Consider the following 18257-nt stretch of genomic DNA (forward strand, 5'->3'; position numbering starts at 1 on the left):
AACTGAAGCAATAGATCAGGAAGTGCTGGCTCTTTTCTATGTAGCTTACCATACCTGTGTAAAAAACAATCTCTCTTTTGATTGTTTGACACAATCAAAACAACAAGATTTGTTTTTCTAGATTGGTTAAATGTATATTTTTGAGATTTAGACATCCATCTATAATGGAATTCAGCCTGACAAACCACCATCTTTAAAGAACCACTCCCTCACCTCCCATCCCACACCCCATCTACACCAAGAGAGTGGAAATGAGTTTTCTGTCAGACTCCTCAAACCCACAGAAAGAAAATCGATCAAGGACCACAGTTAAGTAAAGATCAATTTAAAATTAACCTTAGGGTCTTCTGTTTCTCAAGAAGTAAAATTTGTCCAGCCTTACTCACTTCAAAAATTCAGAATAGAGAATCTAAAACCTTACTTAATAAATTGTATTTCTTTTATTCAACTACACTTTAGAATTATGAGGTAGGGGCCGGGCGCAGTGGCTCATGCCTGTAATCCCAGCACTTTGGAAGGCAGAGGTGGGCGGATCACGAGGTCAGGAGATCTAGACCATCCTGGCTAACACAGTGAAACCCTGACTCTACTAAAAATACAAAAAATTAGCCGGGCATGGTGGCGGGCGCCTGTAATCCCAGCTACTCGGGAGGCTGAGGCAGGAGAATCGCTTGAACCCGGGAGGCAGAGGTTGCAGTGGGCCGAGATCGCACTACTGCACTCCAGCCTGGGCGACAGAGCGAAACTCCATCTCAAAACAAAAAAACAAACAAAAAAAAACTATGAGGTAGGAAACTAGAGAGAACCTGTATAAGGGAGAGAGAAATAAAGAGGAAGTGAAGGAAGGGAGGGAGAAAAGGGCAGAGAGGAAGTGAAAGAGATGATTTCCAGGCAAAATGGCAGTGGCAAGAAGTGGCCGGCAGTCACTGGTGTTCATGAGTCCTACAAGAACTTTTTAAAAATTCGTCAAAAAGCTGAGATCTCCCTGAAAGCTGTGGGGTGCCCACTCTGCTCTCTTTATTTTGTCCTGCACGTGCTTGCTTCTGATTTCCATTCTGAAGAGATGAACACAAGCACGGCACCTGGACGTAACCATCGTGATGAAATGCAGTGGCCTGCCTCTTATCAATAAACTTCAGCAAACAGCATAGCCACTGTCAGGATAACAGAGGGTTGGGCAGGAAAGGAGCTGTTCGGATTTGGAGTTGATTCAGCTTTGGAGAGGAAAATGCGCAAGGATTTCAGGGGATGCAAGAGAATTGGCTCCAGGAGGACAAGCTTAGCCTCTTGAGAGAGACTGGAGTGGGGTGGGTAGGGACTACATGAATACTGGTTTAATTAATTACTGGGGGCATTAGGGTACACTGGGATATTTGGAGGCTACTTGAGAGTTTTGGGAGTCATAAAAATACAAATAGAAATTTCACCCCTTAGAAAGAGGAGCCTCAAATAAATTAGAAAAAAAACGATTTTTGTTTTGCCTTCATTTTGCTATGTGGAAGGAGAGAAAGATATAAGCACCATCAGCGTAGTCACCCTAAAATGACTCTTTAGAGGGGTAATTTCCTGCTACTTACCCTGCTTTTTTTCCTTCCCCTTCTGAACCTCTCATTGTGGCTCTCTGGGAGAGATTTAGGGGAACAAAAAAAGATCAAAGAGATTTCCAGGAAAAAGTGTAGGACCTAAATCTATCATAGAAGGTCCAGAATATCTGGAGGAGAAGGGATCTGGAGAAACACCATGATCCCAATCCTCATTCTACTTGCAAACAGTAGAGCTGAGCTGTCTATGCCCCCTATCTTCCTCCTGACCTGTTTCCCTCGGATGGAGTTGTCTTTGCCTTGGAAAAGCATCCTCTGTCGTAGCATGCACTGCTCTGCAGTCTGTGCGTGTGACATGCTGTGTTGCCGTACTGTGTCCTCTTCCCAACCCTGTTGTCAGACCATTCTTTGATGAAGGATCAAGACCCGTTGGGTCTCATTTTAGCTTTCTCATCATGGCATCTACCATGGTGAGGACGCTCTGCCCACATGAGGGCCCAGTTCCTCCCCTGTAAACACATGCAGTAGTGTCAGAGGTGCCCAACATAGGTGTGCCTCCCTCCTGAGACCATCCATGGTGCTGCTTTAGGAAAACAGAACGTGACTCTTGATATTTCAGACCTTTGACCTGAAATACTTAGGGGAAAAACGTATTGACTAGATCGTGCCATTAATAAAGTGGTGGAATGTCATTCATTCCTTGGCTGTTGCTTCAAAAGCGACTCCCCACCCCCACAGTTTGTCTTGTCAGTATTTCACAATTTTGAAACCAAAGGTTAGCCACAGAACATGGTATTTATTTCATGATGTATTTCCATTCAGGAACCCAGTGGTAATCACACTCCTCCTCAGTTGTCTCCATCACTTAGCCAAAGCACTTACACCACTGGTGGCTCCCTAGACGTTCCTCACATTATCATGCAGGGCGATGCAAGGAGGAGAAGAAATGAAAACTACTTTGATGATATTCCCCGATCAAAACTGGAGAGGCAGATGGCTCAGGTAAGGTGTTATAAGCCTTTGTGATCTTTTTCAACCATATCAGGTAATGCCTTTTAATAGTGAACAGTAGCTTCCTATGGATGCTTATTGTCCATGCCTAACTAGAATTTATACCATTTTATGCCCCGCCTTTCATTCCTTGCTCATCTGAACTAGACCGAGACAGAAATGTCCGGGAATGGAATGTGTACGCGTGTCCTTGTTATGCATTCCTGCTGAAGAAATTATGTCTGATCTCATTGCACCCAGAAAGTCTTTGCCCTAAAGGGAATAATATTGTGTCAAAGTCAAATCATAATGAAAATGAGTAATAAAAGTCTAGATTACAAGATGTAAATTGGTTGGATAATGGGGCAGAAGTTTGGGGGGAAGGATTAACCCTGTGTGATGTGGTTAATTTCCTCCCAAGTCTATACATTCATACAGAAATGCTCTACTGGGACTAGTTGCGTTGTCTCATATTGTCACCTTGAATAGTTGAAAATGATGATGCTTTCTAGCACAAATAATTGAAAAGGGAGATCTGTCACGTTCAGACCTTTCCACGTTTTTGGTAGGGATGTTCATGTCTAGCCTGTCCTCAGATTGCTGCTTAGAAACTTGAGTCAGCCTTAACCGAACAGTGGCGCTGTTCTTAATGCACATTCAGATGGGCGGGCAGCTCCGCATTTCACCCTGAGATGCAAAAATATGGATTTGTTGTCAACTATCGGCAGAATCAACTCTTTTCATCCTCATTCTAGGTTCAGACTGATGTGCAGGAGTCTTCTCTCTGCCTCCCACACCTAAGATGGGAATCTCGAGGTGAAAATGTGACTGTAATTGCTTTGCCTTTGTTGTTAAATATTTTTCTCAACCGTTTAGTGAGATTTCATTTTTGAAGCCTCTGGTAAACATTGTACGCTGCAGCTCACGAGAGACAAATGTGATGAGAATGTTCTGGAAACCATGGCTATTCTGCCTGCAGATGCCTTGGGGAGAGAAGGCCTGGGATGCTGTGTCTTCTTTCAGCTCCTTTAATTTTGAATTGTTCTCTGGGTTCTTTGTGCAGGAAATGGCAATGTTGGGATTATGGCGGCTCTTTTATTGAAAGGGATGGAAAATATAGAAGAAATAAGATCAGAATAATTTTCTCTTTCTCTGTTGCTAGGTATTGTCTTTTAATTTTTATTACTGTTTTCACTGGTGCTCTTTTAAATAGGGCATCTGAAAGCTTTTTTCCCCCGAAACTTTTCATTTATTTCCTGTTACTTCTTATATTTTTGAATCACATATGTGGTTAAATTTCTCTAATGACAGCATTTCAGAGATATGGTTTGTTTTAACTTTGAGCCATGTGGTCTTTATGTATTAATATGAACTGGGTCTTTTCTGAGCCCATTTCTTCCCTGGATAAGGGAGGATAGTTCTTTAATGAGCATTAGCTATTATTGACTGTGTCCACCTCAGTATAGCAGAATTACCTCTCTCAGCTGCTCACATAACTTATGAAATTTCTCCATATACTGCAGGGTTTTTTTAAAAAACGACTTACCCTTCTACCTATGTATGAACACTGAGAGGTGGCCTAGCAAGACTGCACCCTTACATGCTGCCTGAGTTTTGAAAGCAGGGGCAGTAGCACCAAATAGCACAAATCTTTTAATGGGTCACTCCAATCAGAAATGCATCCCTTATGAGAATTGTCTTGCCTTGAGAAAATGGAATGGGCTTTTATCTGGCCAGGTGAGAAAAGCCTAAAAGCAGAAAGCAGAGTGAGATAAGCAGGCTGATGGGACGTAGTGAACTAGAGCACCTGTGCACGCATGCGTTCCCCTCACGTGGAGTACTAACGATGATGGAATGACTGCTAGAAACACAGGCTCCATCTTATTAGAAGCTTTCTAAAAGCCTGCTGTTCAATACAGCACTTCTGCTGCAGAGAAAATAGGAGATGACACCACAGGAATCTGATCAATGAGAAAAAGGGATTCTGGAACTGCAACTCTTTGGGTGGTGTTAATTGCAGTTTTGAGCATGATCGCTAGTATGGAAGGCCAAAACCCGTGGAGCAATGAATGCATACCTCTTAAAAATAGTGCTTTAACCTGTCAAAATATGAAATACTCTGTCATTTTGTTGTTAAATAATTCAATTTATGTGACTTTTCGCCACTCAACTACTCAATTGATGTTTGTTTTTTTCTTATTCTACCTTATTTTTGGTTATTTGCTGTAATACTTTTTGAAATTTACATACTTTTTTAAAAACCTGTCATATCTCTCTAGACCATACTTTTTCCCCTGAAGTTATGTGTTTAGACAATCAAGTTGGGTCTTCCTAAAGACTTGAATTAGCAATTAAAATTTTTGCAAGCAAGCAGCCAGTTATACCTCCTTCCAACCTGGAGCTCCATTCCTCCAGTTCTTTCCCAAGGGGTTTCTCCCAAGAAGCTTACTGTAGCTTGGTTAATGCTTGCCTAACCAGTCCATTTCCCACTAAAATGCGAAAGTCCGCCTTCAGGCTTTCTTTCTTACCTACTAAAAGAAATAAGAATGCAGTTGAGAGAGAATCACCTGGAGAGATTTATGTTCTTAGAAACCCCTCTACTTCAAGTTTAGCTGAGCTACCATTAGAGTGATTTGGAATTCTAGCCCTAGGCCAGAAACCTTAAGTTCTTGGTGGCTGCAATAATTCATAGGAGTTTTGCCTTCTTGAGGTCTGCTTACCAGATGTTTGGAGGTGCTTTGCTTAACTTGGAAAACCAATGCTTAAAGTTACATTGAGATAAATTTAATGTCCATTTTACCTGTTAAATTTGTTGGCAGATGTTTAAAATAAAACACTAGAATGGTGTTTAATTGATTGTTTTCCATTTGAAACAATATTTAAAATACCTGTCTTGGGATACAGGGGATTTGCAAATATTGTGAGTATTGTTTGCTATTATTCTGATATAAGCAATACTCTGGCATCAAATTATTTTAAATGAATATGCAAGAAACAAACTTTGAGTTCAGCATGAACTGAATGTAATGATATAAATACATCTGAACGATGGGTTTCCTATCATGTTGAAAACATAGCTTCTCCAGCCTGTAATTCTAACCTGGACTCATTAGCCCAGAAGTTCTGAAACACTCCCCAATTTTCATACCCCTAATAAATAAATGTTGCATTCACATTTGTATAATTATACCTTAATGTGCATAGTGATTTTAAATTCTCAAAGTACTTTGACATCTGTTATCTCATTTTAGCACAAACAAGGTGTCCTACACACTATTAATGTGCGTACAGCACATGGCAGATCAGCTCTTAGTTCTGAGTTATGTGGAAATGAGATAGTAAATGGAAAATATATCAGAAGGAGGAAAATATTTTCAGTATTTCGGACCTAATTGCAGTCTTCAGAAGTTTTCTTGAATGATATTTAGAAGTCTAAGTACCCTTAAAATGAACAATAAGAGAGTGATGGAATGAATAAAGTTAAGGCCACATTCTCCAAGCTCATGCAAAAAAAAAAAAAGTTTCCAAATGCTGCAAGTTAAGCCATTTATAGAAGGCTTCCATTTACAGAAATACATATGAGAAAATGAAATAGTACTTGTATTTTCACAAAACAAAGCCTTCTCAACAGTAAAAGAAATGCATATCTTTGCATAAACTTTAGCTTAAATATTAGTGAGAATAGTGTGTAATATAAAGTCTGTGTTTTGAATGCTCTTGTCTAAGATTTGAAAAAAAAACAGTATTACCTGGGGCACTAAAAACACTTTTTCTAAATTATTAGAAAATTAATTCAGTTGCAAGCTTAATATTTCTCAATCTAAATAGTATTAAAAAGTACAACTACATCAATTACTTCTCTATTTGAAAGCATTTTGTATATTACATTTTAGTTCTTCCAAGGTTTGTTGTTTTGATATTATTAAAGGAAGGGAAGTAGAAGCTGAGCCATACAGAAGCACTGCTGTGACCAGGTTCATGCCTGGGATTGCACATGCAGTATCTTATTTAATCCTCACAAGAGCCTATGTGCACATGTGCCAAACAGGGTGAGTGCTTGGCCTCACAGCTGGTAAATGGTAGAGCAGGGACTCAAGCCCTGGCCTGCCTAACCCTATGCTTGTTCTTCTATAGTCCCTGATGCCCTGTGCCTGCCTCTATATTAAAATGATATAAAATATTTTAAAAACAGTTCAACAAATACTAATTTTTCATGTGCCATAATAGATTCCATTTATGTGGGCACAGCAAGCAGAAGAGAAAATCACAGTAGTTTAGTGGAAACTGATTGAATCAGCTCTTGATTAACACCATGAAATCCTTAAATGCAAAACTACACTGGTTATTTGTTGATCCTTCAGCAGAGACCCTGCACAGTGTGTCAGAACGCTGCCTGTCTCCCATGTTTGTGAAAAGCTTTGTAGGTAGGTGTGGGGTTAACTCTGTCTACAAACAAGTTCTTGCTTGTGGTGTTTCTCCAAATAGTCGATGCTGTTTTCTTAGTGGCTTCTTCAGTTGGAATTCTGATTTGGTTTCTTTCTGGCTGTGCGACCTGGACCGAGTTACGTGGTGACTCTGAATTTCAATTTTTTTGTCTTTAAAATGTGGATAATGTCTGCTTCTCAGGCCTGTATGTATCAGATAATTTATACGAAAGCATATTCTAAACTGTAAAGCACTATATAGACAGATAGGACTATCGGTTCAGACACATCACCTGTCAGTCTCTAAGTCAAAGGTCCCTGCTCATTGTAGGCCAATTAATGACAAAGAGAGTTGAAGGACAAGTGCTCCGGTGCTTGTAGCATTCTATGAAGACCATCTTTTGTTCCAGTGTTACCCATATTTAGCATGTAGATTGAGAATGGAATTTGCATTTTTCTTTTATTATTTTAATTGTGTAAACACATCATCTGCCAAGGAGCATATATCACGATGCAGAGGGATCTGGGTAGAATGATGTCAACGCCAGGGAAAGCAGAGGATGGATGCCATCTTTCTCTACCAATTCAGGTTACAAAATTGTAACAAAAAATATCATATGGCAATAACACGTTATTATTGTAACATTGTTAGATAAAATATCAAGTGAGAGGGCTTTTTTTTCTTTAAATGAAATTTGGAACTTTATTGAAATATATTGTGCACAGAACTGTTAGCTCAAAGAGCGTGGATATCCCAGAAAGCCATGAGGCAAACACTTTGCCATGTCTGGGAAAGAAGTAGGATAGTAACTTCTCCTTTTATATACTTTTCCTGAGATAATAGGCCTGTTGTTTCTAGAAATTCTACCCACTGCTCTGGCATTACTGGAATTTACGGAATCAGTTTTCAGAAAATAGCACAACTAAGTTGAAAGGAACAGCATTTTGGAAAGTGGCTTTTTTGGCCAGGCACGGTGGCTCACGCCTGTAATCCCAGCACTTTGGGAGGCCAAAGCGGGCAGAGCACTTGAAGCCAGGAGTTTGAGACCAGCCTGGCCAACATGGCGAAACCCCGTCTCTACTAAAAATTCAAAAGTTAGCCAGGCATGATGGCGGATGCCTGTAGTCCCAGCTGAGACAGAGCTGAGACAGGAGAATTGCTTGAACCCTGGAGGCAGAGGTTGCAGTGAGCTGAGATGGTGCCACTGCACTCCAGCTTGAGCGACAGAGGGGGACTCTGTCTCAAAGAAAAGAAAAGAGAGTGTTTTTTTCCCCAAACTAAACAAGTTTTCCTATTACTCTGTCACATCAGATTTTTTGTTTAATGTCAGTAAGTTAATGCTTAGTATTTAATTTAGATTTTCATCACATAGCCACTACTCAGAAAGGCTCAGCTTGTCCATGATTTCAACATTTCCTTCCATGAAGGTCTAAAGAGCAACTCTTAATACTTAAGCACAGACAGATCATACATAACCAAAAAAGGTCAAGAGTGCACTCAGTAAGCTCTTCCATCAGGAGCTTCCAATTTGACAGCTCGTCAAGTTGACAAGCTGACACCCCAGCTTCAGAGATCATCTGGAATGTTGATGATATCTGTGCCCTATTTCAAGCCAAGAACTCTAGGCCACTAGCCAGCTATGACCAACACAAAAGTGGAAAATAGTGCTTTCTGTACTTGGAATTTAAACTTGATGTATTGTACACCTTTTTTTATTAATATGGTCAGTTAATTTTCTTTTAGCAAATACACACTGCTCTATCTGAGACAACTTTGGGATTAGAAATTCCAGTATGATTAGTGTCTTTTGGGCAACACTAATGTGAATATGATTAGTGTCTTGTGAATACTGTACTACAGTCTTAAAACAAATAATTGGAAGAAGTGGGAGAATCACTCAGATGGATTCTTTTTCAGGCTTTGATACTCATCTTACAGGTCTAGATTATTTTCTTCCCTGTCAAGGTCATCAAGAGTTGATTCTGATAGACCCCAGTCAGCCCTAAACACCTCCAGTCATTTTGCTAGAGAAGCTCTAACGTCTCCACCTTGTCTCCAGGTGCTGGTGCTTAACCAAGGGTACTGTTTGCAGTTAAAACCAGACCATGGATTTAAAAAAAGAAAAAGAAGATATCAACAGAAAATATTCTATTTTCAAAAGAACTAAACAAAAAATCTGACAATGTATAAAAACCCTATTTCAGTGGAATTGACCTTTTGATATTTAGTAGTGCCTTGGGCTTGTTGACATTGAGCAGCTTGTTCACAAAGAGGCCCAGCAGGTTATTTTTACACTTGTTAAATTTTCAGAATGTTTCTTATTACATGCAGTCGAGTTCTTGGGTCCACAGGTCAGTTTTGGCTGTTATAATCTGCCCTTGCTAAATTTTCCAGGGTAGGAGAATTCTCTGATTCTTATTCTCCTTCTCCTTCTTCCCTTTCTTTTTCCAGTGGTAAAAAAATAAAAAGAAGGTTTTTTAACATCTAGTAGAAATAGGGCTGTTTGTGTGGCCCTGTCTCGGTTAATTCTGTATGTATAGGCCTGAAGTAATTTATCAGCAAGGACTTTTCCAGATGCATGTAAGTAACAAAAAATCCAACTCAAGATGGCTTAAGCAGAAAAGGACAGGAGTCCTGGATCCAGGTGCTGTTTTGCTGCATTGCTCTCTGGCTCTCCATCTCTTGGCTCTGCTGTCCTCTGTGTTGGCTCTTTTCCCAAAGAGCCTCCCTCTACGTGTGGAGAGTTTCAAGCCAAATTGCTGTTTAACTTGAAGTTACAAGAAAGAGAATCTATCTTTCCGAGTGTCAAAAAAAAAAAAAAAAAAAAAAAAGTCCCAGGCCAGGCATCGTTGCTCATGCCTGTAATCTCAGCAATTTGGGAGGCTGAGGCCGGTGGATCACTTGAGGCCAGGAGTTCAAGACAAGGCTGGGCAACATGGCAAAACCCCATCTCTGCTAAAAATGCAAAGATTATCTGGGCATGGTGGCAGGTGTCTGTAGTCTCAGCTCCTTGGGAGGCTGAGGCATGAGAACTGCTTGAACCCAGGAGGTAGAGTTCACAGTGAAAAAGATCGCACCACTGCACTCCAGCCTGGGAAACAGAGAACAGAGCAAGACTCTGTCTCAAAAAAGAAAAAGTCTCAGTATTACATTCCATCAGTTCAAGTGAGCCTGGTTTGGATCAAGTGTCCTTCCCTGAGCTAATTACAAAGGGGTGTGTGTGTGTGTGTGTGTGTGTGTGTGTGTGTGTGAGAGAGAGAGAGAGAGAGATTGAAAGATAGATTGATTAGCAAGACAGAAGTCCCACACCAGGGGTGGTTTTAGCTCCATCTGAACCATGTGGACTGAGGAGTAAGGAGGCACCTCCTCCCATGAACAGCCAGGTCACTGCTACTAGAAGAGGGGCTGGTTTCTAAGCAGGCAGAAATAGCAATAATGGGCACCTGAATAAATCCACTCTGACTTTGGAATTCTGAGATTGTCTGATGGAAAACTGCTATATCAGATGAGTATTGATTTCATTTTTTCATACTTAATTTGATGAGCTTTGTTAGAATGCCAGATTTGAAGAAATGAGATCATGGTGAAAAATCCCATCTCTGATATCTATTACCTCTGTAACCTTGGACAAGCTTCTTAGCGACGCAGAGCCTTAGTTTTCTCTTCCTAGAGTGAGGTTAATGCCCACCTCACGTCATTGTTGTGAGGCACAAATAAAATGGTATTTTTTCGGAGTATTTTACAACCTATGAAACTATACGTTTGGGTTGTTTTAGAAATTATTATTATTTTGAGATAACTTCTAGTTTTCTTCTACATTATGCTTTCTCAACTGCATCTGGGAGTAAATGCATTTTAAAGTAAATCTCATATTTAGCTACATCTTACAAAACTGCTTCTGTTTTCCACTTGTAAGCCCAAACTAATACCTCTTCACTGACTTGGAAATCATAGTTTTTATGAATGCAAACACTGTCCAAGAAGCGCCTATTCATGTTACAACCTAGTTAACACTGGTGCTCTTTGGAAAAAGAATTATGGATGATATCCATACTTAAATACTTTTAAAAATTAAAGGATGTTTATGAGTTAGTGTATTTCAAAATATTTCATTATATTTCATTTTTAAATGTGTGCTTCTTTTTTGGTAAAGTGTATGTTGGCTATGTGGGGGCAATGCCTCACTCTTCCGTAGTCGTTTTTTAATTCATCTAATATAAACACTGTAAATACTGTTGACCAAATTACTTTATGTAAGGCTATAGGCATCATAAAACCACAGGGCTCTACGACATATCAGATTGGACACAAATTGAGATGGTCTCCAGTTTTTTAGGGAAATATACTGCCTGGAACAATAGAATATCATCTGTCTAGCTTAGACCTGGTGATTCATCATCATCATCAGAGCCAGCACTGATTAGTACAACTTTATAAGGAGGAGATTGAGGCATGGAGCATTTATGTGGCTTGCCCACGGCCACAAAAATTGCAAGGTACAGAACCAGGATTCCAATGCAAGCAGCCTAGCTTCACAGCCGTTGCGTGAACCACAGTGTTGATGAACACCCCATATTGTCTCTGCAAACTGGGAACTAGCAGACATGGCACATTCTAGAAATTCCAAAGCCCCAAATGCTCCAATGCAATGTTTTGAGTTCCTTGAAAAATCCTATTAAGAATATCTAATACCTTATGCAAATGCAACTTCAGTAGAGAATTAAACCTCTAAAGTAGCATGGATAAACATTGTATTTGAAAAAAATCCTTTGCTCCTGACATCCAATTTTTCATTCTTTACAAATCAGAGATAGTAAATAATTGCTTCATGTAAAGCACTGTGAAATGATATGACCTCCTTTCTGTATGGGCCTCAAGTTTAATGAGGTTTGAATGCAGGATCACAAAATTTGTGATAACTTGCTTTTGTCTGTATGCATTAATAGCTAGAAGATTCTTCTGTGCAGTCAGAAGAATGCAGAACCAAGAATACAGATGACAAACTGTACTGTTAAAGAAAAGCAGAGAATTTTAAGATGAGAAGGGACCAGAAAATGTATGTAGTCCCATCTCTTAATTGATGCAGGCACCCATTCTAATACATCCTTACAGACAGCCACAAGTTTCTGCCTAAACTTGTCACTGGAAAGCTGGCCCGCTCTTTCTGAGGCAGCCCCATGATTGGAAAAGGTCTAGTTGATATAACTTTTGCCTTATATTGAATTGAAATAAGCCTCCCTATAACTCCTACATAGTTCATGATATCTTCTGAAACAACAAAGAATACATCTGCTCCCTTTTGCTGGGAAGAGTTTTTTAAGACTGAAGACAATTTGATATCTTCCCTTCACTATATTAGATGTCTCCAGCTCCTTGCCAATCCCATGTGATAAGGGGGATGTGGGCCATACAGCATCCTGGTTCCCCAACTCTGGGCAGATCAGCATTAACATATCATTCCTTGTTACTGGGCTTTTCTTCATGAAAATTTCCCAGCCTTTATCAATATCTATGCCTCCTATCTCAGCAGCGCTGGATTTACATTATGCTTTTCCAGATAAAGCAGTTTTTATAAAGTTACTCATCCAATGATCCTAGTCTATCAAGACCTTTCTAAGACTTAGTTGCCACTCTGTATATCAGTGATGCTTTTCAACTATGTAATATGCTCGTTTTAAGAAGCTTACCTCAAAACAACAAACCTTTGAAGTCATCCATCAGTGTATTGAGTGAAGTGTTGAATAAAGTAGAACTGGAAAAAAAAACTGAGCTTTCTACCAGAGACCTCTTAGCTTGGCATCGTTCAAGAAGATTGTTCAACTGCACCTTGTTTTTTTATATTTTTCACAAGGATAAAATGAAGAAATGGTGGGGTCTCAATAAACATCATTGAATAAATGACTCTGCCCAATACATCTTTTCTATCAGAAGCAGGAAACAAACATTCGGGCTCCAGTTAATAAATGAATTTAAGGAAAGGAAATGACAACCTCAGTTTGCAAGAAAGGAATATAATGTATATTGTAAAGAGATGTTACAAAGAACAACATTACTTTGCAAAATCTAGGTTTTTTTCAGCCATTCATGTTATGATAAAAAGCTGATCACTGCCTTTCTGAATTAGTTATTAATTTTCTGCTTTTTAGTGGTCCTGAAAAACGTTTGATAGCATCCAGACTTTGAGGTAGAACAAGTAAAACAGCCCATATTGCTATAAACAGCATGATCCCAACTGACTTAAATTCCCTGCAACATCCCTGGAACCTGGGGAGCTGCACAATGAGAGCTGGATTGTACAGGCAATGCTCATTTTTTTCTCTGCTCTATTTTTTTCTTGTAAAGAGATTTCATAAACAATTGTGTAATGCCATTTAGGGCTACAACTGTCATATTAGGGAATACAGGTTATATATTATCTCTACAAATGAATAACAGGAATATCATAAGCCTATAATTCTCTCCTACTCTCCTACTTTAGTAGCTGAGGACTTCTTTTATGTGATATCAGTCCCAGAATTAGAGTTAAGGAAGGAAGGGAAAGAGGGAAAGAGGGAAAGAGGGAGGGAGGAAGAGAGGAAGACAGGAAGGAAGGAAGGAAGGGAGGGAGGGAGGGGACTAGAGAGGAATGGGAAAGGGAAGTGAGTTTGGAAAGGGAATGGAAGGAAAACCTTAAACTTGGGAAGACAGTGTTAGAATTTATATCATGCCGGTGGACTTAGATGGAACCAATTGTGTTGTTTACTTCCTCCCACTCTGGGTAGGTTGATTAATGCTGACTCCAGCAATCACGGGTCACACATGCAGATGTTAGAGAAACAATTGTTGGCCTGGCTTTTCCTTCCCAGCAGGTGATAACTGATCTGTCCAAAAATCTTCCCCATAGGCATAGGGGAAGGTCACGATCATGAAGTTTTAGAAGGATTGCCCTTCAGAAAGATGGATAAATGGCAGGAAGCAGCATTTTCTTGACTCTAGCATTTCCTGCAAATGAAATAGTTCAGCTGAGACCTTTTATAAAAAGGGTCAGTGGGTGCATGCATAACTTTCACACTTTAGAACTAGAAATAAATAGACACAGGGAACTTGAGAAGCTGACAGTGTAGTTGCAGAGAAGAATCTAAATCCCATGCAGTTGTTACAGGACTGAGTATGTATCTCAAAATTCACTCAAGAGGTGAGAAGGAGGAGTGTTCCTCTGTCTCCAGTGGTGGGAAGGAAGAGGTAATCAGATGCTGGCCTGCGGCCTCTGGGTAACTCACAAGAAACAAAAGGCTCTAATTTTCTGATTTTCCAGGCAGGGTTCAGTTAATGCCCACAGAAGAAGCAACTGTGGGGCTGTCGCTGCTGAAAGAAAATATGCATACAAGGTGTTTGGTGCATTACCCCTTGACTGCACTGAATTTGTTTGACACCATCCTTTGACAGGTCTCATTTCATCCCAGTCTCTGCTCAAGGAGCCACTGAGTTTGCTGGCTATTGGCTAAGGCTTCCTTTGTTGGGATGCCCTTTTTTCTTCTGCCTTTGAAGCTGTTTTGTTTGCTCTTCAAGTTTGTTTTCATTTTCTTTTAGAAGCACTATCATCCAGAAGAAGGAATGCACTTCATTATTCCTTTAGCTTTCACTCTGAAACTTTCGTATTTCTTGTTGGTTTCCTTCTGGTCAATTTCTGAATACCCTTAAGTGTTCAAAGTATTATGACAAACATAAGGGAGAAACAGAGAAAAAGTCTTTTTTTCTTTTTTTTCAGGGCTAGAACACGGCAGAAAATTTCATCTATGGTAGAATCTGACTGGAGGGCTCTATTCATAAAAGTTTCTTTATTAGATTAGCTATATAATATCAGCAGCCTCCCAGAAGGTTTCCAGAACTTAATAGGGGTTATCGAGTTGATGGAGCTGTCATCTACTTGCTCTGTTCTGAGACCCACCATCAGCCTGTCAGTCCCAGTTTACTACTGGTTCTGTCCATGGCAAAAGCAATTTTCATTCCGTAAACGTTGATTAAAAGCAAGACTGATCCCTACTCACTTTGTGACCCAGGCCTTGCACACAACAGATGACCAGAAACTACTTTTGCGTGAATGTCAGGGTGACAGGGAGATAGGTTCTTATGTGCCAAACATTTTTTACATTTTAAATTTCTGCTTGAGGCCAGGTGTGGTGGCTCACACCTGTAATCCCAGTACTTTGGGAGGCCGAGGCGAGGGGATCCCATAAGGCCAAGAGTCCAACACCTGGCCAACATGGCGAAACCCCATCTCTACTAAAAGTACAAAAATTAGCCAGGTGTGGTGGTGCACCCCTGTAATCCCAGCTACTTGGGAGGCTGAGGCACAAGAATCATTTGAACCTAGGAGGTGGAGGTTGCAGTGAGCCAAGATCGTGCCATTGCACTCCATCCTGGGTGACAGTGAGACCCTGTCTCAAAAACAAACAAATAAATAAATAAATAATTTCTGCTTGAAAGAATAATTCTTTTACAGAGTGGAAAGCACAGACTTAATTTGGATGTAATATGCTGGGGTGCCTGGGGAAGGCTTCTATGAAAAAGTGACATTAGAATAGAATTTGAAGGAAGTGAGGGAGCTAGCTAAGCCTATAGTAGCCAGAGGGAGAACATGTCAGGCAGAAAGAGAAGCAAATGCAGAGGCTATGAGGCAAGATTATGCTTTGCTGTCAAGAACCCAGACAGCAAGATGAAGATGGGTAGGGGAGCAGGGTAGGGAGGTAGAGCAATGTGGGTACCAGAGAATGGAGAACGTTGCAGGTCATTGTTAGGACTTTGAATTATCTTCTGTGTTGAATGGAGCTGAGTGGAATGACCTGGCTTTCATTTTAGATGGGTCATTTTGGCTCTAGTACTGAGAAGAGATACTAAGGGGGCAAGGATAACAGCAGTGAGACCGGTAAGAAGCCAATGGAATAAATCAAACGAGAAAAGGGAGTAGCTTGGAGCAAGTAGTGACAGGAAGGTGAGATTTTAGAAGTAGATTCAATAGGCTTTGCTGCTGGATTGAATGCGAGATATAAGAGAAAGGAGAGCTCCAGCATTATGAACCTGAGGAACTGGAAAAAAATGGCTGCCATTTGCCGAAATAAGGAAGCTTACAGGGAGGTGAGGTCATCAGGAGCTTGGTCTCTGGCATTTAATTTAAGGTTGAGCTGACTTAATAAATGCGAAAGGAGAAGCATCAAGCAGGCAGCTGAGTGTCCAAGTCTTGAATTTAGGGAGGAAGTCTGGGCTGGAAATACGAATTTGGGAGTCACAACTGGAAGTGACCACCTAGTATAGCCAAGAAGGAAGGGAAGATTGAGGACTAACACTCCAGGGATGCTCAGATAACAGGAAGCAGCCAAAGAGGCTAAGGAATGGAGGAGTGATCAAGGGTGTCACATAGGTCAAGGAAAATAGAAAATTGTTTCAGTTTCTTTAGAGTGGGCTCAGATGAGGACAGGAAAAGAGAAAGTGGAGACCATCTAGACATTTCTCAGGGAGTTTTGCTTAAAGAAGATTAGAGTAATTGAGCAGTAAACCGAGGGTGATGTTGGGGCAAGGGGAGGAGTTTGTTTGCTTTTGATGGAAGATGTTATAGCAATTTTTGAGAATGCTCCAGGAAAGAGGACAAACCACAATGAAGGAGCGATAATTTATTGTAAACTACTGGATTGCTAGCAATTGAGCAAAAAAGGAAGTCCACCTTTAGGAGGAAAACTTTGGAAATTGGTTATATTCTTTTTATTTTGTGATTAGATTTGAATGCAGTTGTGTTGTATTTTCTGAGCTGAAGTCATGGTAACCCAAAGTATAAGATGGTAACGAGAGCGAGGCATGCATTGCATTTTAAGAAAACATTTCCAGAGCTAAGAGAGAGGTCTGAACTGAAGATAAAATTATACGCCTTCAAATATGTGTTGACTTCACCATCAAAGAAGTAAACATTAAATTATTGGTAATATCTCAGTTGTAAGTCTATCTTTACTTACCCCTATTTGTTTGGGTTTCATAGTAATTCAGGTTCAGAAAAACTACATGGGCCTTTGCAATATATGTGACAGGGATTGAGAGAAAATAGGCAAATGAAATTGCAAAGGGGTGATTAACATTCTTTCATGGAACTGTTTCTAAGCTCTACAAGCAGCCTTTTGACACCTAGGTGTGCTAATGACAAATGTTCCTTCTCTCTTCAGCAAGTTGGCAGCCCTTTTCTGCCTTTATCAGGAAATATGAGGACTCTTCCAATAGGAAGTCTGCAGTTTCTGGTACAATTAACCGGAAGCGTGTTGGCAGTGACATAGCTTATGAAAGGCACAAGTGGCACCAATAGAGTAGACCAGTTAAAAATGATAACGAATAACGGTAGTGACTAATGTTTGCATAATGCTTTGCCATTTACCAAGGCCTTTTGAATGTGTTATATGATTCCATTCATTCGGCAAAAATGTGTTCCTTCTGTGTTCCAAGCCCTAAACATTTAGCTGTGAAAAAGTTTCCTGTCTCGTGAAGCTAAACATGAGCTGCACAACAACTTGGTGAAATAAGTAGGTCAAGTACTATTCTTCTTTACAGACGAAGACATTGTAAAGCTTAATTACGGCCAGGCTCGGTGGCTCATGCCTGTAATCCCAGCACTTTGGGAGGCCGAGGCAGGTGGATCACCTGAGGTCAGGAGTTCAAGACCAGCCTGTCCAACATGGTGAAACCCTGTCTCTACTAAAAATACAAAAATCAGCCAGACATGGTGGCAGGCACCTGTAATGCCAGCTACTCAAGAGGTTGAGGCAGGAGAATCACTTGAACCTGGGAGGCAGAGGTTGCAGTGAGCCAAGACTACGCCACTGCACTCCAGCCTGGGCGACAGAGCAAGAATCTGTCTCAAAAACAAACAAACAAAAACCAAAAAAAAAAAAAATATATATATATATATATAGAGTTTAATTTGGCCAGGTGCGGTGGCTCATGCCTGTAATCCCAGCACTTTAGGAGGCCAAGGTGGTTGGCTCACTTGAGGCCAGGAGTTTGAGACCAGCCTGGCCAACATGGTGAAACCTGTCTCTATTAAAAATAACAAAAGTTAACTGGGTGAGGTGGTTCACACCTGTGATCCCAGCTACACAGGAGGTTGAGGCACTCGAACCCAGGAGAGAATCACTTGAACCCAGGAGGCGGTGGTTGCAGTAAGCCAAGATTGTGCCACTGTACTCCAGCCTGGGTGACAGAGCAAGACTCTGTCTCCAATGCCACCAAAAAAGAAAAAGAAAAAAAAAACAACTTAAATGTAAGACTGGGCATAGTGGCTCACAA

At 40.5% G+C, this 18257-nt stretch overlaps 1 protein-coding gene across 27 annotated transcripts in view; it reads left to right on the forward strand.

The window, feature by feature from the left end:
- The window catches only part of ANKS1B (ankyrin repeat and sterile alpha motif domain containing 1B), a 1250661-nt gene that overhangs the window by 1152420 nt on the left and 79984 nt on the right, over positions 1 to 18257 (forward strand). For 21 of the 27 annotated variants that reach the window (XM_030819768.1, XM_030819762.1, XM_030819767.1 and 18 more), the window contains one exon: positions 2364 to 2543. The exons of the other annotated variants lie outside the window; for them this stretch is intronic. In XM_030819768.1, coding sequence (XP_030675628.1) covers positions 2364 to 2543 — 180 coding nt within the window. The remainder of the gene's footprint in view (positions 1 to 2363; positions 2544 to 18257) is intronic. 27 annotated transcript variants of the gene reach the window in all.

Source organism: Nomascus leucogenys, chromosome 10 (assembly GCF_006542625.1).
Source record: "Nomascus leucogenys isolate Asia chromosome 10, Asia_NLE_v1, whole genome shotgun sequence".
Taxonomy (NCBI): domain Eukaryota; kingdom Metazoa; phylum Chordata; class Mammalia; order Primates; family Hylobatidae; genus Nomascus; species Nomascus leucogenys.